Source organism: Cyclopterus lumpus, chromosome 22, assembly GCF_009769545.1.
Source record: "Cyclopterus lumpus isolate fCycLum1 chromosome 22, fCycLum1.pri, whole genome shotgun sequence".
NCBI lineage: Eukaryota > Metazoa > Chordata > Actinopteri > Perciformes > Cyclopteridae > Cyclopterus > Cyclopterus lumpus.
The window spans coordinates 17,820,785-17,842,720 of record NC_046987.1 but is presented as its reverse complement, the minus strand read 5'-3'; the positions used below and the strand labels follow the sequence as shown (position 1 = coordinate 17,842,720).

The following is a 21,936-nucleotide window of genomic DNA, read 5'->3' as shown; positions in this document are numbered from 1 at the left end:
TTTCACGGCCGGGACATCAATCAAAAGTATAATTATAATTTTTATTTATTTCTGTGCCATAATTATTATTAATATTTCACTGCTATTAACCACAATGCGGTTACATGAGAGAACCCATTAGTGAACTTACAATGGGCTTTTTTTTAATCTTTATTTATTCAGGGAAGGTTAACTACTTCTGTGTGCTCTTTTGCAGCAACACCCTACGACATGGGTCACATTCGCAACTGGGAGGGGCCCAGTACAACCACAGACCTTGAGGATTTGCACCAGAGCGAGCGTGGGTTTAGTCAAACGCACCATATTGGTTTGGGAGGAGACTTTTTCTTTTTTTTTTCAGTTTCTTAAAGGCCCCCGAAAAAACCACATTCATCAATCGGCTTCTTTGAGGGTTGTGATCTGACACGAACGCACTATTCTCTGCCTAAGTTAGAGGAGTTTTGTTTATTATACGAGAGATTTGTTTTTGACCTTGCTTTGGGGCTCAGTTTAGACCAAATGACGTGTTGTTTTTCATGCATCAATCAGGATTTAGCGATATTTTAATGAAAATGTGAAGGCAGTTGCTTTTAGTTTTAAATCCCAATCGGATACATTCATATTTACTCATAAATATCTTTTGTTGCATGAAAATACTTATAAATAAATGCTGCATTGCACTCCTACATCGACAGACTCACAATGAACAGTGGGGGGGAGGGGGGACAAAAAGTATCCAAATTGATCCCAAAGAACCAGAGATATCCTTTTTCTTTCCTTCATATTCTTCTTCCTTGTCAAAACCCAGCGCCTACATTACCCACAATGCAACTCGACCCACAGCTGCTAGCCTCAAGTGGAGATGAGGAGTGGGCTACAGAGGTCTGTTGAGCTCAGATTGTTGGATTTTTTTGATTGTAGTTTTCAGGCCCAACCCACCCTGACTCTCAGGGGCTTGAAAACCGGAGTTCGCTGCTGCACCGTATTCGGAAACGAGAGCAAAACTCTCCTTTTAGATTGAGTCCTCGCATTCTTCATCCCGCGCCTACAGCCGGCTCCCTTTTGGCCCCAAAAGGTGTTTGAACACAAACCCAAACGCATGTCCGACTCAATGGGATTATCCTGTTTGTTTCCGCAGTATCCCATACATGGTTTAGCTTTAACAGCAAGGACAGCTATTTAAGAATTCCCCTCCCTACATCACTGGCATACCTTGGGAACTCGCCAGAGACCAGGCCGCGCTCAGTGTGCCGGCTCTTCACATGACCTGGGTGCCTCCAGAAAGAAGAGTTTCTCTGCACCGCTGACTCTTTACAAGATATTCTGGGATTCTGCTGAATGGTATTATGTTGACGTCAACGAGCTGGACCTGGGGGCGAAATCACTCCGATCTCCCCGAACCAAAACCGCCGCTCTGGAGTGTGCCACCAGAATAGTTATAACCATTTCAGTGGCTAATTATAACGAGTTAATTGATGAGCCAACGTTTGCAGTGTTGAGAGGAAGAGACTCTTTTATTAGAACTCCTCTTGCTGCTCTGTGGGTTGCACCTAATTTAATTTTTTTTTTTTTTTTGTGCGCTTTAAATGAAAGAATGAAAAAAAAACTCATTAGCAATTTAAATGCCAGAGTAACAATTAAAAGCTTCTTTTTTTTTTTTAGCCACGCTAGAGGCCAGGCTCTGTATGGCAGTTGGTCCACCCTCTTTGGTGTAGACTGACATATCTCAACAACTATTTGTTGAATCACCAAGAATGTTGTGTCCAGACATTCGTGGTGTCCACATTGACTTTGATGATCCTCTGAGTTTTCATCTGGTCCCACCAGCAGCAGGTTGAAATGTGTGGTTTACCGTGAAATGTCTTCTTGCTGCAGACTTTAATGTTTCCCCTCAGGATGAATTGTAATAATATGTGATCTCTTAAAGGGCAACATTTCAGTGTTGTGCTTCCATGTAGTTGGGATCTCGCAGACGGATTTAAAGGATTGAAGCAGCAGGGGCTGAGATATCCTGACTTTTAGTCCCTTATATGGTCAAGCCCCCAAAACACTGAATCCTTACATGTAATTCCACTCAGTGGTGACTTTTATTGGCTCCCCTAAATGCCCCCATTCTTTCAAACCCCACACCTCCAGCTTTCAGTTACAAATGTGAAATCTCAAATTCAAGCCCACTTTTAAACTTGTTGACGTCATCGGGGTTATTATTATGTTTTTTTAATCTATCGAAGGCTTCAGATGATGCTACTCACCTTATTTGTTGGCCTGAACTAGGGAAATTCCTCATTGCGTCACTTTGTGTTCTTCCGCTCGAGATGGCGGTGCGATTACTTCGGTTAGCGCCGCCAGCTTTGTCAATTCTCCTCGGCTTGTTAACCACAGACCACAGTCATTTCAGGCATCTCATTGACTTCAAGGCGAGGGGACAGGAAGTGCACTGATGCAGACTCATTAACGGATTATAGGACTCATTCCTGCACCACTCTTTTATGACAAAACACCGGAAACACTAATGACATCCCCATCAACCCAACCCGCCCAATCATCGTCAGGTGTGCTCGGTTTAGTGCTAGCATTGTTAGCGTGCTAACACACTTAAAGAAGATGGTTAACGCGGTGAACATTGCTCCTAGCTTACTGACATTAGCATGTAGCTCAAAGCACTGCTGTACCACCTTTTGTCATTTCAACCCTTAGCGATCACTTACGACGTTAGCTACACGCATGCTCTGTCCAGGACAGCTGCTAGCATGGCTGCAGACTGGTGGTTCCAATGCATTTCGCAAATCCATTTATAAGCTAATTAAATCATTAATTATTTAAAAAGACACAATATTGAAATGGAAAGACTTAATTGGCACACATAATGAACACTGCATAATCTTTTTAGTTTTAATTTAAATGTGAAGCCGAATCACTTTGTTTTGTCAAATTACTGTTGTTTAATTAGCTAACGTAGAAAAAATAAATGTCATTATCACCAGACTCTATTACGAACCAGCTGCAGTCAGCTACTTTTGGTTTTGTTCTGTGGTTCACTTTCATCACCTCCGACAGGCTGCCGTTGGGACCTGGGCGGGCGGTGAGCTGGCAGTCTGCTCCCGGGCCGTGACATCACTTTCCCAAACATTCACCCTGGCAAGTTTGTCCATATATGGAAGAGAGCTCCACTTTCTCCTGACTTGCTGGGGCTATCCCGTGTGTGTGTGTGAAAGAGAGAGAGAGAGACTGTAAATGTGTGTGTGTGAGACTGTACATGTGTGTGTGTGTGTGTGTGCGTGTGTGTGCGACAGAGAGAGAGTTGGTTTACCTTACAAGGCAGACAGACCTGGCATTCCCTTCACATGTTTAAAGGAGCCTCGTTGACTCACCTTTCTTTTCTGAATGACTGGAAGTCTGTTGTGAGCATGTGCAATGCAAATGCTGTATTTCACACACAGGATGAAAGAGCTCAATAACGGCCTGTACATGTATATGAGTGTCTAGTTTTCTAGAGGAAGTACTTGTATCAGTTACTGAAGTACAAATAGCAAAGCCACTCAGTAAAAAAAAAAAGATCTGTTGCGAATAAGTGTCTTACATTTAAGATTTCACTTCAAGTATTTACAGCAACATATACTTAAAAGGTACAGTGTGTAGCATTTTGGGAGATCTACTGCCATAAAATGGAATATAATCACCTGAAAATAAGAATTGTGTTTTTGTTACCTAAAAATGAGCCATTTATATATCGACAGCTGTTCCTGTTCACAGCGCGGTCGCCATGTTTCTACAGTAGCACAAACCGGCCAAACAAAAACACTGGCTCTAGATAAGGCCATTCGGGTTTTGGTGTTTTTTGTGTAGGTCTCCTCCACCCTTGACACTCAGGAGAAGTTTCAGTTGGTTGCAATCTGCAACCTCACCACTAGATGCCGCTAACTCCTGCACAAGGCCCCTTTAAAGTAAATTAGTTTATCTTAAAGTTACAGTTAATCCGTAAAGTAACTCCGACTGTCAGATAAATGTAGTGGAGTAGTAAGTACACTATTTGCCTTTGACATTTTTTGTTGTAGAAGTAGCATACAATTAAAATACTCAAGTAAAGTATCTCAAAAGTGCACTACTTGAGAAAATGTTCTTCGTCCTTTTCCACCACTGATAGAGATTTATCTGATCCCCCTGTGTTGGAAAGTAACATAAGTACAAGTTTTAAGTACTTTATTTTAATATTTACATTTTATGCAACTTCTACTACATTTCAGATGCAAATATTGAAATGTTTACACCAGTAGTGTTTACCTGTAGTTGTTTGCAATATGTTTTGAATAATGGTACAAAATATAACAATATCACAAATATCAGGATGTTATATATTAAGAAAAAAAGTCAAATTAGCCCTACCAGCTTCAACATTTAATGATGGTTCAATAATTGTATTAATACATATAACTTAATTAATATACATTAGAGTACAGTAGAGTACTTGAGTAAATGTTATTTTTTACTTCAGTAAAGAACTACCCCTCAACTTTGAAAAAAAAACAAATATTAACATATATTTTTGTTGTTTGATTTTTCTAAAAAAAAACTTGTAGAGATTTGCTTACACCGGGTGAAGTAACGGCAGAAACGCGTTACCGTATCCTCTAACAGTCGGATCAACCTAAGCAGACGAACCTTGGCTATTAAGCCTGCGCACTGACAGCCAAACCAGCCAATCCGCTGCCGGGGAAGGCGGGTCGCGTGCGGCCGCGCAGCGTCCAATCAGATCCCTCGGTCGGTTATCGATTAAATGTGTCTGAAGCAAAGTTTTTTTGCGTCTGTCGCTGCTCTCTGCTAGACCTGCCTAACGCGGTGCGCTGCTGCTGGGCGAAAACTGGAGCAGATAGAGAGAGAAAAGAGGCAGAGCTGGAGGGCGAGAGAAAGAGAGAGAGACAGAGAGAGAGAGAGAGAGGGAGAGAGAGGGAAGCCGGGGGTGGACCGTTAATTTCATCCACACACCGTCTTGAATGCGTGGCGGAGAGGAGATCGAGCTTATATACCGCTGCAAAACATCACCGCGCCGAGGACCCGGGTGGACATAGCCTTCGAGAGAAGCAGAGAGATATTTATATATATATATATATATATATATATAAAGCTTTATAAATACATGTATAATAATATGGATGAGTATGATGAAGAAATTACTTATATGCACCAGGAAGATGACTGGGATCGGGATCTCCTCCTGGATCCTGCATGGGAGAAGCAGCAGAGAAAGGTGAGACGTGACTTCCCTCTGTAGCTCCGGTGTAGAGGTGCGGAAGTGTGGCTTGTGATGATGATGATGATGATACTGGTGAAGCTGATTCATAGTGTTATCGCACATTGATTATAAGGCAGTATATTGATGTGTTCAGGGGAAGCCAACTGCACCGATCGCCGACCGGTTCTTTACTTTAATTATTAAGCTCATTATCGCCTCGGTGATCACCTGTTGGGGGTTCCGCCGCTACTTTTTTATTACCAGGAGCCCGGTGAGCTCCACAACTTTTCTCGCCCCCGTGATCTGGCACACATATCATGTGTATGCGTTATGAAATATCATGCAGCAGGAGGGACAGATAAGAAGAAGAAGAAGAAGAAGAAGAATAGGGAGGGGGTTAAAGAAAAAAGCGAGGGGGTCAGAAAACCGATTAAAAAGTGGACAGGACGCCCACCTTTTCCAGCGCAACAGATGTCAGCCATGCGCTTGACTGCATACGCTGTGTGACTGGCCCCTCCTGTCATCTGGCTCATGATGCGACGTGGATTAGGCCATGCTTTGCAACCCCGGGGGGGTGGAGGGGCTGTTTGGGTGTTTGGGAAGGGAGGGAGGGTCTTCTAAAGCCCACAATAACTCATTTGACGTCTCCTTATTGGGCTGTTTTGGCGACATATTTACGCGCGGATTCTGCGTAAAATGACGTGGAGGTGGTTTGATGCATCAGTGCACAGTCTGGAAGTTAAGTTAATTTTTCTTTACATTCTGAATAGATTACCCCTTTACTCCCCCCCCCCCCCTCCCCTCCCCATCGGATGAATATAAAGCCCCATAACCCGGCGTTGAAAACGGGGGTCATCTTCATAACACAGCGCTGAAAGACATCCATATTGTCTTTTAACGAGTCCGAATCACCTCCACGCGTCCAACAGCTGCTGCTCTTTTTTTTTTTTTTCTTTTCTTTTTTTAAACTCTCTCCACTTCCAGACAGAGTATGAATGGTCTGTTTCGAGAAAGGGGTGTTACTTTTTTTTCTTCTTTTTTTCTCCTCTCCCTTGCTCCCCAAAACGTCTTCCTCCGCTTTGAAAAAAAAAAAAAAAAAAAAAAGAAGGAAGAAAAGCTCTGTGGAATCCGAGTACGCGCTGCGGTTTGGGCTGGGCCTGCATGGGAGCAAGCGTGCCCAAAAATGGTAATAATCGGCCCCTCTCGCTGCCGTTGGAAAACTCTCCCCCCCCCCCCCCCCCCACACTCCCTCTGCCCCCGCCCCCCGAGTTTTTCTTCCTTTTTGCTCTGCAAGCTCTCAGCATTCTCGTTTCCTGGATTATGTCATCGGCGAGCTGCTACTGGTCGAAGGCGAATTAAAGGGGAATAAAGGGGAAAAGGTATGCAGCGGTGATGTCAGGTGGAGACAGCAGGCGGGGGCTGGGCAGCGTCTCGCGCTGCTACTTCTTTAGTGCCTTGAACGCTCCTTGAAGGGAAAGTGTGCACGTGACAACCTTGGTAGTTTGAGCTCGCAGGTCCACCTCCAGCCTGGATCTCAGACCTTCATACCTTCATGAGTGAAGTACTTTCCCTCTGATGTGACCCCCATAGATCTAATCATCCCGCAGAGAGAGCGAGGGGATGTTTTATTCATCTGCTCCTCCTGAAGAGAGCAGCGATGAGTGTTTGTGTTGAGATCTGACTAGACGACACAATCAGAGTCTAAGAGAGAAGAGTCACACACACACACACACACACACACACACGTCCATATGCCTCCAAGCTTCAGCAATCAGCTTTGCTGCTGATGAGCAGATAACCTTGGAGCCATTTCATGTTCGCTGATTGTTTCCCCATCAAGAAAAGCGTTATTATTATTATTATTATTATTATTATTATGGAGACTTTTAAAATTCTGACATGTTCCGTGTTTCAATGAATCCTTTTCGATGTTTTCTTGGTTCGGTCGGTGTCCTCCGTGTGCGTTGCTTTACCTGCGGCCTTAAAATACTTTGTTTGTCTGCCAAGTAGCAGACAGCAGATGTTTTAACGCCGCACTAATCCTGTTTGAGTCCAAGAGGTGGAATAAACTCTCACAGAATGATAATTATGAAAACAAATTGCACAGGTGAGGACTGTTTTTTGGGGTTTGGCTCCATTTCGTAACTCACTTTTTGACGCACGCAAACCTGGCATGTCGGAGGGTGTTTTAAAAAAAAAATCTGTTGAGTCCGATGCAAGTCTTAACCTGAGCCCCAGGCATAAAGGCGCTGGCATCCTCTTATCTTGGAATCTTTACGTCTTTGCAGATGTCTCAGGTACACTCCGCCCGCTGCTTAAAGCTGCAGCTTACACATAATTCCACTGAAACAACACAGGGTTTCTTTTTGTTTATGTATTAGTCACATCACACCTCCTGTTAAACAAACACACACACACACACACGGTCTGTTCACATCTATTTCTGTTTTTATAGCTGGAAGGTGGAGTTCAGGTGTTAACTGCTGGGGCTAATTTGTCCAGGCTTTGTCCTTATAAGGATACGAGCTGCAGTACCTTCGATCAGGCCCATGTGAACCTCCCACTTCCCATCTCCCACATCACAACCCCAGTGTTCCCAAACACACACACACATACACACACACAGACACATTCCCCTGCTCAGACTGTGCGAGTCAGGCTCTTGATCTGTCTGATAATTTGTTCACTCCCCTCAAAAGAACTCGTTGTCTCCCTTCTTGAGTCACAATGAGTGGCGGTCTGGGCGTTGAGCAGATGTGTGTCGGTCAATTAATTTCAAGTAATAATGACGCAGGTTCTGAAGGCTGTGCAGGAACATGTCTCTCTTGTGTGACAGAAGCAGGAAGTGTCCACTAAGAGACTCGTCCACACTCCCCACTTTGACTAATCAGGAGCTCCCTTCGGGCGGGGCTGTCGCTGGCAGCGCATCCTGACCGCCATCTAGAGTGACGCCATCTGACGTTTCCCACTTACTGCATCTGCATACATATTAATATTCAGGAAGGAAGACGACCCTGCTTCTGTTTTCAGAACCTTTTTAAAAAAAAACCCTTTTTCAGTTTTCAGAAAAACAAAACCCTGTCTCAACACATGAATGAGTGTGTGTGTGTGTGTGTGTGTGTGTGTGTGTGTGTGACGGCAGCTGTTTACCGAATTGCATAATAGGATGTGTAACGTCAGCTCCGGACACCTCACAAAAATGCTTCCCGTCATCAGATTCCTCTGTTCCCATGATGCACCTTGCGCAGCCCTCTCTTCACAAAAGAAGAAGAGCGTCACAGAGCGGCGTTGACAAAGCAGGGAATGTGGAAAGAGTGAATCTCTCTCTCTCTGTGTGTGGCAGGTGGCTCTGCTCTCTACCCTGATAAAGGCGTTATGTGCTGAAATGTTGCTTCTTTTCACTCCATAAAACATGAGCGTGAATGAAGAGTGTGTCACCCCCCCCCCCCCTCCTCACCCCATATATTCAATTAACTGTCTGGCTGTGTCATGTGATGTTTTCCATTATAACCCCCCCATTATTATGACTGATTATACGACACATTTTGGACTTTCAAAAATGTCAAATTCAACTTAAAATGGGATAACACACATAAATACTAATCTCTTGCCGTCGACTACTCTTCATATTCTTCTTTGAAATACGGTTCCCGGAAGGTGACCTCACTTCTTTTAAACCAAGAAGTGTGACGGACGAAGAGCGACCGGGTCTGCGTATGGAGGGGGATGGGCGGGACTAAAAGCACACGACTTTCACCCAGGAGACAGCTGTACGTGTCCCATGTGAAACCCAAAAGTAGAAGTTGACTTATTTGTCACGTAATAATAACAACAATTTATCGTACAAATCTTTGTATGAGGATACGAGGCTGATGATGTCCGTGAGATGGTAAGAACATTTGAAAGGGATCTCGAGTCCTGATAATCTGGTGTCCGCTGGCTGTCGTGGTTACCACAGCCGCGCTATAAATCCCAACAGGAGCTCCCTAGCGGAGCGATCATCCCGGCCCCGGTCACGCTGTCAGGGCCCTGTCTCGTTTGTCCTGATTGATGAGGTCACGGTTTGACACCACAGCTGAGCGGGCCCAGGAGCACCCAGACGTGCACCCGTCCCCTCGGAGGAAGCTTTATGCTCGTGCTCACCGCTCAGCCACGGGCGGAGGTGGAGTCCGACTTTTCTTCAGATTTCAGGAATCGTCCAATGGAGACGCAGATTGTCCTAAATCAGCATTTCGTTGACACTGTTATGGCCTTGCGCTATCTTTCTAAAGTTTGTCATCACCCAGAAATGTTCCGGTTTTTGGATGGAAATAAATGCATTTATTAAACATGGAAGCAATTAAACTTTAAAACTAAATAAAAAAAAAAAATAGATCTGATCATTTTATAATGTTTAATTATGGTTAACCCTATCATCAAGACTCAACATTTAATGGCTGCTGAAAATGTTTTTTTTTAGTTTTTAGTCATTTCTAACACACAATTCACAGTGACGCAATCAATGTTATTCCACCTTGGCGAATAAATGAAATGATTTCAATAAAAAAAAATGAACTCCTGGGTGACTGGAGCACTCGAACGTGTTTTTCCGTGCTACATTTGTCCCCGTTGGGATTCGAACCTGCATCCAGCTCACTTTTATACCCACTCTTCCCCTCACCAGGGTCCCTTCTTGGCTTCCTGTCCGTCATTGATTTCGATCCTGCGTGAACGCGGTTTCATTACGAACAGAAAACATCTTGTTCTATACGCGGCTCGTGAGAATATTCCAATCGAGCGGAAAGCGTCTCCTCGTTCCAGCCTTGGAGCTCCGGGCTTGATGGAGTGTCACAAGATACTGACATGCGTCTAACGACTCTCACTTAACACGACTCCACGTCACCGAGAGGGCTGTTGTGCTGCGCTGAGGTTTTCTAGTTTGAGAGCTGGTGGCAGTGTTGACTCGAGACAAGTCAACGGGACGGCTCACTCCCAGCTTGTTCCTCTGTGTTTACGAGTTAATTAGATACTGGTTTGGCTCTATTGATGGCAGTGACAGTCCATGGATTGTCATGTGATTTTTGCACTCTAATGACTTAAGTGATTCCATGACTTCTCCTTTAACTCCAGTGCGTTCACATTTGTGATTTTGAGTGAAATGTCTGAACAACTATTGGTTGCCGTGGAAATGGTGGAGACATTCATGTCCCCTTCAGGATGAATTTCAACACTTTTTTTTTTTTTGTTGATCCTTTCTTCAGGGCAAAAAAAAACCCTCAGCTGTCATTTTTAGTGTTAATTTGCAAATGCTACTTTGCTAACATGCTAAACTAAGACGTTAAACATTATACCTTCTAAACATCAGCGCGTTATTGCCATTGAGAGCATGTTAGCATGTTAGCTCAAACCACCGCTGGGCCAAAGTACAGCCGCAGAGCCTATTACTGAAGATATGATATCTTGTTAGAAAACAAGATAACCTTTCAACAATCCTGATGATGTCATCGTGTTCAATAAGGAAGACAAAAAAACAAGTCGCATCCCGCACTTGCACACATTTATTTATCGGATTGGTTGCTATCTTCCATCTGGAGAATAACGCTAATCCCAAAACGCTGAGACTGCAGGTTGTTTTTCCATCTTCAGCAGTTCAATAGTCGAGTGCAACAAGTTTAAGATGCGTGACGCAACTTTTCATTCTGGTTCTCGTTGAGTTTTGACTTTTTGTGTTTCAGTGCCAACGATTAAGAAAGCAAGTCCCGACTCAAACCTTTTTTTTATGTCCGAAGAGAGAAGGTTGAACTCCTCACCCGTTCTCGGTCTGGGAACCAACAAGTTGCAGTTCTCAATAGTTTCCCCCTTTTTTTAAATTTGTTTGGGGAAGGTGAAAGCTAATTTCTTTCTCATCAAGCTGCACAAAGCATCCGTTTTCTTTTTTCTTTTTTTTTTGTTGAATTCACTGTTTGAAAAGTCAAATGTGAGCAATTACCAGGCTCTTATCTGAATAGCTCCCAAATGCCAGAGGCCCGATGCAAATTCTTGCATAGCTTATTTTCTCAGGCTCAACCTCCAAATTTAGAAACGTAGTTAGTTCCAGGTCATAAAAACGGGCCAATAGTGTGATGAAATGAACAACTTGTTGTCAGGGGTTTGGATACGTTTGAGTCCTTTTGCATCGTAGTCTCTTAATGGACAATTTATCCTGCACACGCTGGAGTTTTTATATTTTCTTGGTGGCAGCTTTGAGACTCCAGACGGGGGAGTTTTTTTGGGTGATTTTACATCCACCATGGGATTTGGGTTCAAGGTGCACTTCCTGTGGAGCAAAGAGTGCTGTGCAAAAAAAAACAAAAAAAAAAAACCTTCTTAATGCTCAAACATGTCTGGAACCCGCTACACACTTCTGGTCACATGTCTTCAGTGACATCCGACCCAGAGGGGGGTTTATAGACGGATCCGTCTGCATGTTCGCAAGGAATTTTTCCTGCACCACATGGGAAGGATGTAGCCGGCTCTTTCTTCCCGCTAATGCTATTAATCAAACCGCATGCATTCTCAAGTGCATGTTCTTGCCGCGAAGCCTCTCTTTGAAGCCAGCGAGAGAAGGGGGGGGGGGGGGTCGCTCTGCACTCTTGAGGGTCTACAAACATGTGAGTGTATTAGCTATAAGCCTCCTCGCAGGAGCAGCTGTGGCGCGTCTCATGTACGTGAAAGCGGCTTTGAGTAAACAGATACTGTGAAAAAAAGCAGGCAACGGGCACACCTTTCCATTCAGGGGCTGAGTGGGTGGAGCTCCGGGGGGGGGGTCGGGGGGCAGTGAGTAGAAGAAGAGGTTCACACAGAGGAGCTTTCAGGCCTCTGCACAAAGAGAGCGTGTTCATGAGGCCGTCCTTTGTCACGTTGTCAACCGGGAGTCAATAATTTATCATCGCCGAGCTATCAGGTGACTCTTGACTCTGAAGTCGCTGCGGGGCGTTTCCTCTCCTGCACCCTACCTGCTCTGTTCACAATGTAATCTGTTACTCTGGCGTATTCAAAGTAATGACATCACTTTACCTAATGGCCCGGTCAGCAGAAGCTTAAGGCGTCCACACATCACAACAGCCTGTGTAGCAAATTGTTGTTTTTGCGCTTCAGTTTTCTTACAGATTTATTAAACAAACATTATTAAGAGATGCTAATAGGTGGATTAACTTTATTTACCTTTTTAGACAGAGCCAGGCTAGTGGCTTCCATCTGTTTCCAGTCTTTATGCTAAGCTAAGCTAAGCTAACCTGCTGCTGGCTGTAGCTTCATATTCAACACACAGACATGAGATAGTGTTTTTATGATCTAAAAATAAGCCCATTTCCCCAAAAAAAGTTTTACCAAGAAGTGAGCCTCACGTTTGGAGGTATTTATTTTGTGGAAACCTGGGAGATCAAAATCCAAACGGCTTCTTGTATTTTGTCGTGATGAAGTTCGACTTCTCTTTGCCGTGGTGGTCGTCGCCGCTCGCACTAATTACCTGGCTCTTCTTGAAAGAAAATCCATCTGTTTAAAAAAAAAAAAAAAAAAAAGTGTGAAAAATGTTTCCTGATGCCAGTTATGGTTCCTCTCTCATCAGTTCCCCCCCCCACTCTTCCCTTTTCTTTTTGCTATTTCTCTCCGTCTCTCGGCCCCCTGTCTGCACAATGTGACTGAGTGGGTGGCGATGGATGTAAGGGGGGAAAAAAAGTGTTTTCCTTGCTTCTCCCTCCAGTCTTATCAGGAAGCCGGCCTTCCAACGCGCACAGTGTGGTGCGTCACTATTATTTGCTCTGTGTGTAATAAATAGGCAATCGCAGCATTTGAACAATGAAGAAAGGATGTTTCTTAGGGTTTTATGTACACTGTAAGGCAATTAAGTCTAATTCAGTTACACTCAGTGTGGTGAATTTGCATTCCTCGGTGGCCAATGTCGGTACAATTTTTAAAGCCACAGTGCACAGAAAGGGAGATAAACCAATGTTGTGGACCTGGAACGGTGATAATGTTGGAAAATGGATCAATCCATCAATCTGTGTTAGCGAGTCCTTGTGTTGGGATGGAATGCGAGGCCCGGGGCTATTTTGTCCTAGTTGCACTCTTCCACTTTTCTAAAGTGGGCCAAGTATTGAACGTCCGACTTCCAATCAGCGGCTGCTATCGATCGCCCGGGTCCGTCTGCGCTGCGCGATCAGTCGGAGTTCGACTCCCTGCGGGCGCCGGTAGCATCACGCAGCGAGAGCTGACATCCCTCCTCCCCGCTACCACTTTGTTTCATAGCTGCAGGATTAGGCCGCACGCTCCCAACGTCACTTGATCTGCTGGCGGTAAACAACAGCGTGAAGTGCTCCGGGCAGATCTCGTTACAAGCTGTAACCGACACCTGCCCCATCGGGTCGCCACCGCCCCCCCTGGTAACCCGGCGCAGGGACAGAGCCGGCCCTGCTGCCCTCGGCAGAGCGGCGGGGAGACCGAGTGGTGTGTGTGTGTGTGTGTGTATGTGTGTGAAGTGCCGGCATGTGCTGCAGCTGTGGGACGGGTGGGGTGAAACTGCAGCAAAGCCAAAGCAGCTGATTTTAGCCGCTCATTTGTAGCTGCTGTTGGCTTAGAAAAGCTTCTTCTTCTTCTTCTTCTTCTTCTTCTTCTTCTTCTTCTTCTTCTTCTTCTTCTTCATTTCTCCACGGCGTTGACCATGAGCTTCCCTTTCGCTCGTCTTAGTTACAGCCTTTCGTCAACCTACCACTGATGCAGCCCGGAGAAGAAACACAGATGCCCACGAGATTCTTCTTTACCCGGCACAAAGGTTTTCCTTTCAAAACCCAATGTTATGTAACTGCTGTCTGTCATGTGCTCTGGTAGCCGCTACTGTGCACCTTTTGACACCCTGCGACATGGTCTCTATTGTCAGTTGGCATGTATTTAAAAAAAAAAACGGAATATTCCAGTTTCCTAAAATAGTCCAAGCTGCACGGGGTTCTCTCTCCTCCAGGAAACGGTCCAGCTGAGGTGTTGTAGAAAAGAAGTAACGTGCTGCAACGCCAGCATTAGATGAATCGGACAGATCCTCCAGCATCTCATCTCGATATCAATGTAAGTGATGCCCATTATACGGCCACTGCTGTGAGAAGAAGCTTCGTATAAGTAGACTTGTTTTATTGAAAGATAGGCTCTAATAAAACAGCTAATTTGGTGATGAACATAATTAATTGCCTTTTTAAATTCTTCACCGTTCATTGATCTCATGCACGCTTGATTGTCACCACTTTTTGGAGATGCAGCTAGCGGACTACGTAGAAATATATATCATCCCTTTTCTTAATCCCGCCTACAAGGCTCTGATTGGTCCACTGTTTCTCTACCCGTGTTACTATGGCCTGTGGTGTTGGGCATAGAGCACATGTAGTGGCTAAGCGTAGTTTTAGTTCCACTGTGATGATTCTGTAAAACACGTTTCACGTTGAGGTCAGAGGACGCCGCGGTGCCTCGTGATGAAGGTTCACGTTGATGTGACGTTTATTTGCTGAACTGAAAATGTTACCGCTTCTCTCTTTGACTCGCATGTGGAACTGATTATTGGGAAGCATAATTATTTTTTGGAGTTGTTTGGATCTCACATATAAACAAACTTTTGAGGCCAAAGCAACAATTCCCAAAAGGTGCCCAGCTCACATGGGCCTCCAAGACACGGCAGACATAACAAGCTGGAGCAATAACATAATGAGAGAGAGAGAGAAAGAGAAAGAATACAAAGTCGGAGCCAATACGAAGCGCAATCCATTTTCCTGAAACATAAAACGCCCTCCTTCGCTGTTGGTAACCGTTCAACACAAACTGATGTGTAACACTTTGTCTGTGGACAGGAGACAATGTTCATCAGACGTTGTGGAGACATTTTGAGGAAAGGTCTGTACCTAAGATTGGGTTATATAATGAACGATAGAACAAACTTAGATAGAACTCTCTTCCAGACAACTTTCTATTGGAAGCGTGTTTTACCACCAGAGACAAGATACCGGAACATAACTGGGCCTGACAGACCTCTGACCGCTGGTCAGGTTAAAGTTTATAATTATAATTTAAAAAAAATATATATATATATATTGCATGTTATTTCACATCCAAGCTGTATGATACGTTTATAATAAATGATTAATTATGATGGATTTAGGCCAGTAAAGTAATAAAAATGAGCTCCATTCAACCAGTCGTTTAAGATTTTAGCAAGATTACTTGAACCAGAGATCCTTGAGTTCCACCAAACCCTCCCTTGAAAGTCGTTGAATTTAAGCTCCAGGCAAACTCACACTGTCACAGACGTTTTCGTGTTGGTAAGCTTGTGTTGCGTGGGGTGTGTGTGTGTGTGTGTGTGTGTGTGTGTGTGAACGTGCATGTGTCTGTGCTGACATACCGGATCCCAGCGAGTGCTCGAGGGAACCGTGTTCGTGGGTTTTTAAGATCCTCGGCATGGCCAAGCTGTTTGTTTGCGGGTCTCCGGGCTTGTGTTGGTTGTCATAGCAACGAGCCCAGTGTTGGGTGCTCTGCGGCATTTTTTTTACAGACGAGCCACTCTTTGTTAAATTAACTCGGCTGAGGAATGAGCTACTACCACTCTTTGACTTCTCATTGACACACACACACACACACACACACACACACACACACACACACACACACACACACACACACATCATCACGGCCATGACACAGTAAATATCAGTGGACTGGTCACACTGGTTGCTATTCTTTGTCAATCTGCACTTTTTGTCCGTCTCAGCACGCGCTCAACAGTGGAGTGTGTCTGCATGCACAAGTGTATTTTCGGCATGCAGATGTGTGTGTGTGTGTGTGTGTTCACGCTCGAGTGCATTTTCTTCCACACATTCACCCGTGTGCGTGTGTGTGTGTGCACTGAAGCAGCAGTAGATAGATAAGTGTAATGGGATGGTTGTGCTGAGTCGGCAGTTTGCAGTAACAGCCTGTTTGAGTGCCTAGTTGGGTGGATGCTGCATCTGATAGACTGTCGCACTCCATCATGACTGCAAGCTGGAGGAAAGAACGCTTCTTTTTCTCGTGTGTGTGTGAACTGAGACGAGGACCACAGAAATGCGAGAAACAGATGTTTTGTAGACCATAATCAGTCGATTATTCATTCATGAAAATGTCCTAACGGAATGCTTGGTCACATCTTTAGACTCGTGTGCTTCTTCTTTTTCTTTTTTCGTCTATTTAAAAAAAAAATGTAGTATACTTCCTGATTTTATCAAAATGTTAAAGGGTTAAAACTTATAAATTAATGTTTAAAAAAAAAGAAGCTATATATTTTTTTTTTTTTTTTAAATCTCATCCAAATTCGTGGTGGATGCAGAAAAGTGTGTGTGTGTGTGTGTGTGTGTGTGTGTGTGTGTGTGTGTGTGTGTGTGTGTGTGTGTGTGTGTGTGTGTGTGTGTGTGTGTGTGTGTGTGTGTGTGTGTGTGTGTGTGTGTGTGTGTGTGTGTGTGTGTGTGTGTGTGTGTGTGTGTGTGTGTGTGTGTGTGTGTGTGTGTGTGTGTGTGTGTGTGTGTGTGTGTGTGTGTGTGTGTGTGTGTGTGTGTGTGTGTGTGTGTGTGTGTGTGTGCGCGCGCGCGCCTCGGCTGAGCCTCTTCTACTGTTTTTGGAGCCAGAAAAGTGAGCTTGAGAGGAAGGAGACAGAGGGGGATGAATGATGACCTTTGACCCTTTCAGCGCACTCCTCTCGCTAGTTGGCAGGTCCTCAGACTGCTGTCCTTCCTGTGTTAGAGGGGGACACAGAGAGAGAGATTTCCCCTTCATCCCTCCAGCAGGTTGAGGAGGCAGAAAGGTCATATTGTTCCTGTCCATGTCTTACTCTGAGCAGGAGGGATGGAGCAGTCGTGCTTTTTGTGCAGCTGTGTCACGGTGGTAAATGTTGAGTTGCCTCCGTGGACGTCTGTCGATCTCCTTCTCTGTGTGTGTGTGTGTGTGTCTCAGGCTCACATGTTTTTCTCCCCCAGAAATACCGTTGAAAGATAAAAAAGTTCCTTGAGCTGAGGAGTTAATGTGGTGGTTAAAATCGTATTGATACTGGTGGGAATGATGGTAAATAAATACCACATTTTAGAAAAAAATTAATCGACCCTTTAACAAAAGCTGTGGGTACAAAATGCGTTATTTCTGTCCGCTGTGAGCCACCGTAGCTTGTGATTTATAGGAGACTCTTTCCATTGTTTTCCTGGAAAAATGCATCAGTTTGTGGTGAACAGCCACATTTTTGAGTTTTGAGCCCTCTCGTTTACTCGTTTTATGAGATTGTATATTTTGATTTAGCCTCGGTCAGAAAATTGCACGACAATATTCATTTGTGTCCTCACGAAACGGGACGGAAACGTGGCGACGCACTTAACCAGACAATAAGACGACGTCGTTAATTCAGGAGGCGCATTTGTACCTTCTCATGACTGACTGCAGTCCACGCCACGTCTCTCATGAACTCCGGCAGTTTCATGAAGCCGGGTGGCTCTCCGTTCGGCTCAAACGTCCCGGAGTTCACGGAAAGTGAGCTCAATGCCGAAGCTTTGGATTGGATTTCCCGATTGCTCCAATTTCAGAGGAAATGTGCAGCAAAGGCCCCCAGAAATAACTTCCACCGTCTGAGTCTTCATCACGTACGGTGGTTCTTCTGCACATCATTCCCCTCAGATTCTGCACCATGCCTCTCGGCTCGCTCGCCTCCCACTCAACTGCTGAGGTGGAACTTGGGTTTGAGGTCTCTCCGCCTGACGGAGGCACGGAGCCTCGTCCGTCCACCGGGCGTCTTCGCTCTGAACTGAAGGCGACGGGAAACCTGAATCCTCTCTTCAGTCTGCCAGACTTTCACTCTCAATTCTTTTTTTTTTGGATGACAGTTCATTTTTATTTTCAGGATGTAACGAAATATCTATATCACCTGACAGCACTGTTTTTTTTCTTCCCCATCTGCACTTTTCTAGCTTGTTCGGGAAGTTTTTGTTTATGTGCCAAGCCGAGGCGTCACAGACCAAGTTATTCTGTAACTTTCTGTCCTGTTTCTGGCTCCGTCACGTTGCAGAAGGTGTCTAAGTTAGAACAACAGGTGAACTTAAGATGTACTTATTGTCATGGCAACACTGACGAACTCCAGATGACAAGTGGTATGTAGGTTGGACGTGTTGGAATACAAAAGTGTATTCTCTCGAATTATTCATGTCTGTGCAGGTCTAAAGATTTTTCTATTTTGCTTTCATGTGACTTCCAGGTCTGTGAAGCATATTTTCTGAAGTCTACATACCAATTAGGTGGTTCAGCACAGATAATATGATACAATAGCGTCATCCATTGTGGATACTCCTGCTCTCCATTCCCATAGCACCCTCAAGACAACCTGCTATCGGTCAATAGCGCAAATTTGTTTTGAATTTATCGCAAAAGATTTCTGCAAATACTTTCACGAGTAAGTCCTCCGATAGCAGTGATGACATAAAAAATAAATAAAAAGGAAATAAGTTGAATTTGCTGCAGCATCTTTGCCGTTTTGAATGCTGGCATGACGACACTGCTCCAAATCTAATCTCCAGAGCAGTCTGGCAAGGTACACACAGCTCCCCCTTCATTTAAAAATCATCTCTCGGTGAACTCGTCTGGTTGAACACGATGCCCGCGATCCATCACGCATCAGGAAATCATCTGGGAGTCTTGAGAGGGAGGAAGGTGGCGGAGCTGTTAGCGGCTCTGTTTTCCTGGCACCGCTAAACTCTTTCCACGAGCACTTTTCTGGCCCCCACGAGCCCGAGTGAGACGAAGGCAGCCGAAATAGAATTAACAGCCGAGCGGCGACGCTCTCCGAGGCCCATTTCCCTCCTCAAATCACCCGGACAAGTTTTCAATCTTGCTCGAGCCTGTGGGTGGCGTTACGGTTTAATGATGTGGATTTGATTCTAAAGATAAATGTCTCCCCCCCGCCCCCTTCAACCCTCCTCCTCTCTTCTGCTTTATTGGAGACGCGAGACGTTTTTTTTCTTCTTGCAATATATCTGCCTGTTTCTGGGGGTTTCATCGGGACACGAGAGGCCCTGAGCTGGAGACTCGGGCTTGGGAAACTGGCGGCGGTGTTGAAAACCGCCTTCCTGTGTCGGCCGCTCTGCCAGCGGTATCTGCCTTTCCTCTCGGCCTTAGACTTGTGTGTTCGGATACGGCACGGCCTCGCACTCATGAGCTGGCTTGTTTCAGTGAAAGGATTGTACTAATATGGACCTGGCAGAGAGGCAGGACATATTTTCCTAACTGAGGTTGATTAATGGAGTGGGGAGTTGACGAGAGGGGGTGCTGGGAGCTGAGTGAGAGGTGGGGGAAAGGGAACAGGAGCGAGTTTTAACAGTAGAAAACTGTACGTGATGTGTTTTACGGCTCCTTTTTATACGCCAGGAAGCTGCTTTCATGATTGGAATTTATTCCGATTAGGTGGTTCAGTACATGAAGAGAAAGTTCACTTGGCCTCTTTTTAATCTGGGTCATAATGTGTGCTGACAGTCAATGGTTGATTACACAATTAGTTCACTTCCGAGCTTTATCGTGGGTTTTCAAACGGGTCACATGGCCACGAAGTCATGATGGTGGGTCGTTGACATTAAGTTAAAAATGTTGGCAAATACACCTATTCATTTGCTGAGAGTCACAGAGAAAGGTAGCGTAGCTTAGCTTAGCATAAAACTACAAACCGGGGGAACGGCTAGTTTGGCTCTGTGCAAAGCGGACGCAATCAACCTAGCAACATCTCTGAATATCACTAATGAACATTTTATAACTTTGTTTGTTCAATTTGTGCAAAAACAAAGTGTAAAGTGCCAGTTTGTATGCTAAGCTAAGCTAACTGGCTTCTGGCCTTCCTGCGTTTTACATTTGTGCAAATTAAATATTCTGTTTTTTTTAGCACATTGCCCTTTTGAACATTGTAATGAACTAAATGATAGTCTGAAAACCTGTCCATAGAAATGCAGTGAAAGGTAGTTTTTATTTTGCTGAGCTTTGCGTTCAGTGTGAAAAATGCTGCTATAATGACGCTGACTGGCAACTTCCCCTAAAACTGATGCGAAGCAGATTCCTCTGCCTCTTGACCCCCGTTGTTTTTACAGCCCGCCTCAGGTCTGGGAGGCTGAGAGGAGTGAGTGAGGAGGCCTCGGAGGGCAGAGGGGCTCTCAAAATGTACGACCCTCCGGCGCCTCTCGCAGACTCGGGTCGGGTCGGTCTTTCACTTTTGCTCCGTTACACGACACGTCGCACTGAAGCCGAAACGGACTCCGTTTAAATCACAGTTATGAGAACGACTCTCGCTGGCACGTTGTTGGTGAGCAGGAACGGGTCTCCGGGACTCCGGGGCAGACATTTTAACAGCTGACAAGAGATTCACAGCACACACGGCACGCACACAAATTGTACGAGGAGAACGCATAGATCACAGAGTTCACAGGAGATCACACACTGTACACGGTAAAGTACTGTATTCATTCAGCAAAAGATTCTGTACGCCATTATGCACCCACCTTTTAACAATTATACAGACCGGAATCTATTGAAAAAGAGGCAGAGAGACTTTTTTATCGCCCATAGCAACCCCCCATCCGATACTCGCTTAAATATCAACATCTGCATCTGACACATTGAACAGCTTCGTCATCCAAATAGACGAGGAGGTCCTGGTTCCAAAAGTTTATACGATATTTAAATTATTGATATTTGATTGGAAGTGTAATTTGGTAGGTTCGGACTCCTGGAATTGACGTCACGAGATCCGCCAGAGAGAAGACGTTTCACTCTTTTTGGAGTTATTGGGATCAGATATGGCTTTTATTTTTTGGAGACTGAAATTTAAAATAAGCCTCGACTGGCGCCGGATACGATCTTTAGGCTCATCATCTCTTGGTCTTGATGTCGACATTGTTGTGTTGAATACGTTTACACCATTTTTCTTTTTATCTGAAGTTCGTCAAGTCATTCCTGGAAGTTGAGGAAATTCCAAAATGATACACAAGTAGATCTAATAAAATAATAAATAGCTTGAATACAATGGTCCTAACGGGTGACCAGTGCATCCACTTCATCTTCACCATACTGTCAGACTATATGATGATAGGATGCTACTCCTCCTGCCGCTTCCTTTGGCTATAAATACTTTGGCCGCTGCACACACGGAAAACCCAACAGCAGCAGTTTAATTGGAGCGACGGCAACCGATGACAACACAACTCCCCCTGTGGGGCGTTTTCCTCCGGTAGCTCATTCAGTCGTTCATCACATCAATTATGTCGTGCTGAGTTACAAAGGCAAACTAGAGGCATGTGCGAATTACTTTCCCAGTGGTCCTGTCGCCACTGACCCTCCCAAACTAGTCGGCAGCTAATGCTAAAAATATATTGCGTGTCGGAAACGGAAGTCGATATTCCCGACGCCTGATTTAAGTGCGTCTGCTGGGGAAAGCAGCGAGAAGACCAAACCATCTTTTAAACTAACAATCGTGTGGGTCGATATTTCTCATGCAACTAGACATCGAATCAAAATGTAACACCTACCATGATTAACAATAAAAGTTAACCAATATGTTTGGCTAATGTAGCGCGACTTGCGGTGACCTTGCTGGCATGAGCGTAAACCTCCAATAAAATAACCCAAAACTCTCAAAGCATCAAGGACTGACTTCCACAGAGTAGACCCCTTTTTACTTTTATATTTAGTTATAT

The 21,936-nt window shown here is 44.7% G+C and overlaps 1 protein-coding gene across 4 annotated transcripts in view; it reads left to right on the top strand.

The window, feature by feature from the left end:
• The first annotated feature begins 4,763 nt into the window (after positions 1 to 4,763).
• actn1 (actinin, alpha 1) overlaps positions 4,764 to 21,936 on the top strand; it is a 45,076-nt gene continuing 27,903 nt past the window's right edge. For 3 of the 4 annotated variants that reach the window (XM_034525365.1, XM_034525368.1, XM_034525366.1), the window contains exon 1: positions 4,765 to 5,224. In XM_034525365.1, coding sequence (XP_034381256.1) covers positions 5,114 to 5,224 — 111 coding nt within the window. In that variant the 5' untranslated portion in view covers positions 4,765 to 5,113. Of the gene's footprint in view, positions 5,225 to 21,936 lie in introns of all 4 variants that reach the window. The other variant, XM_034525369.1, reaches the window with a different exon arrangement.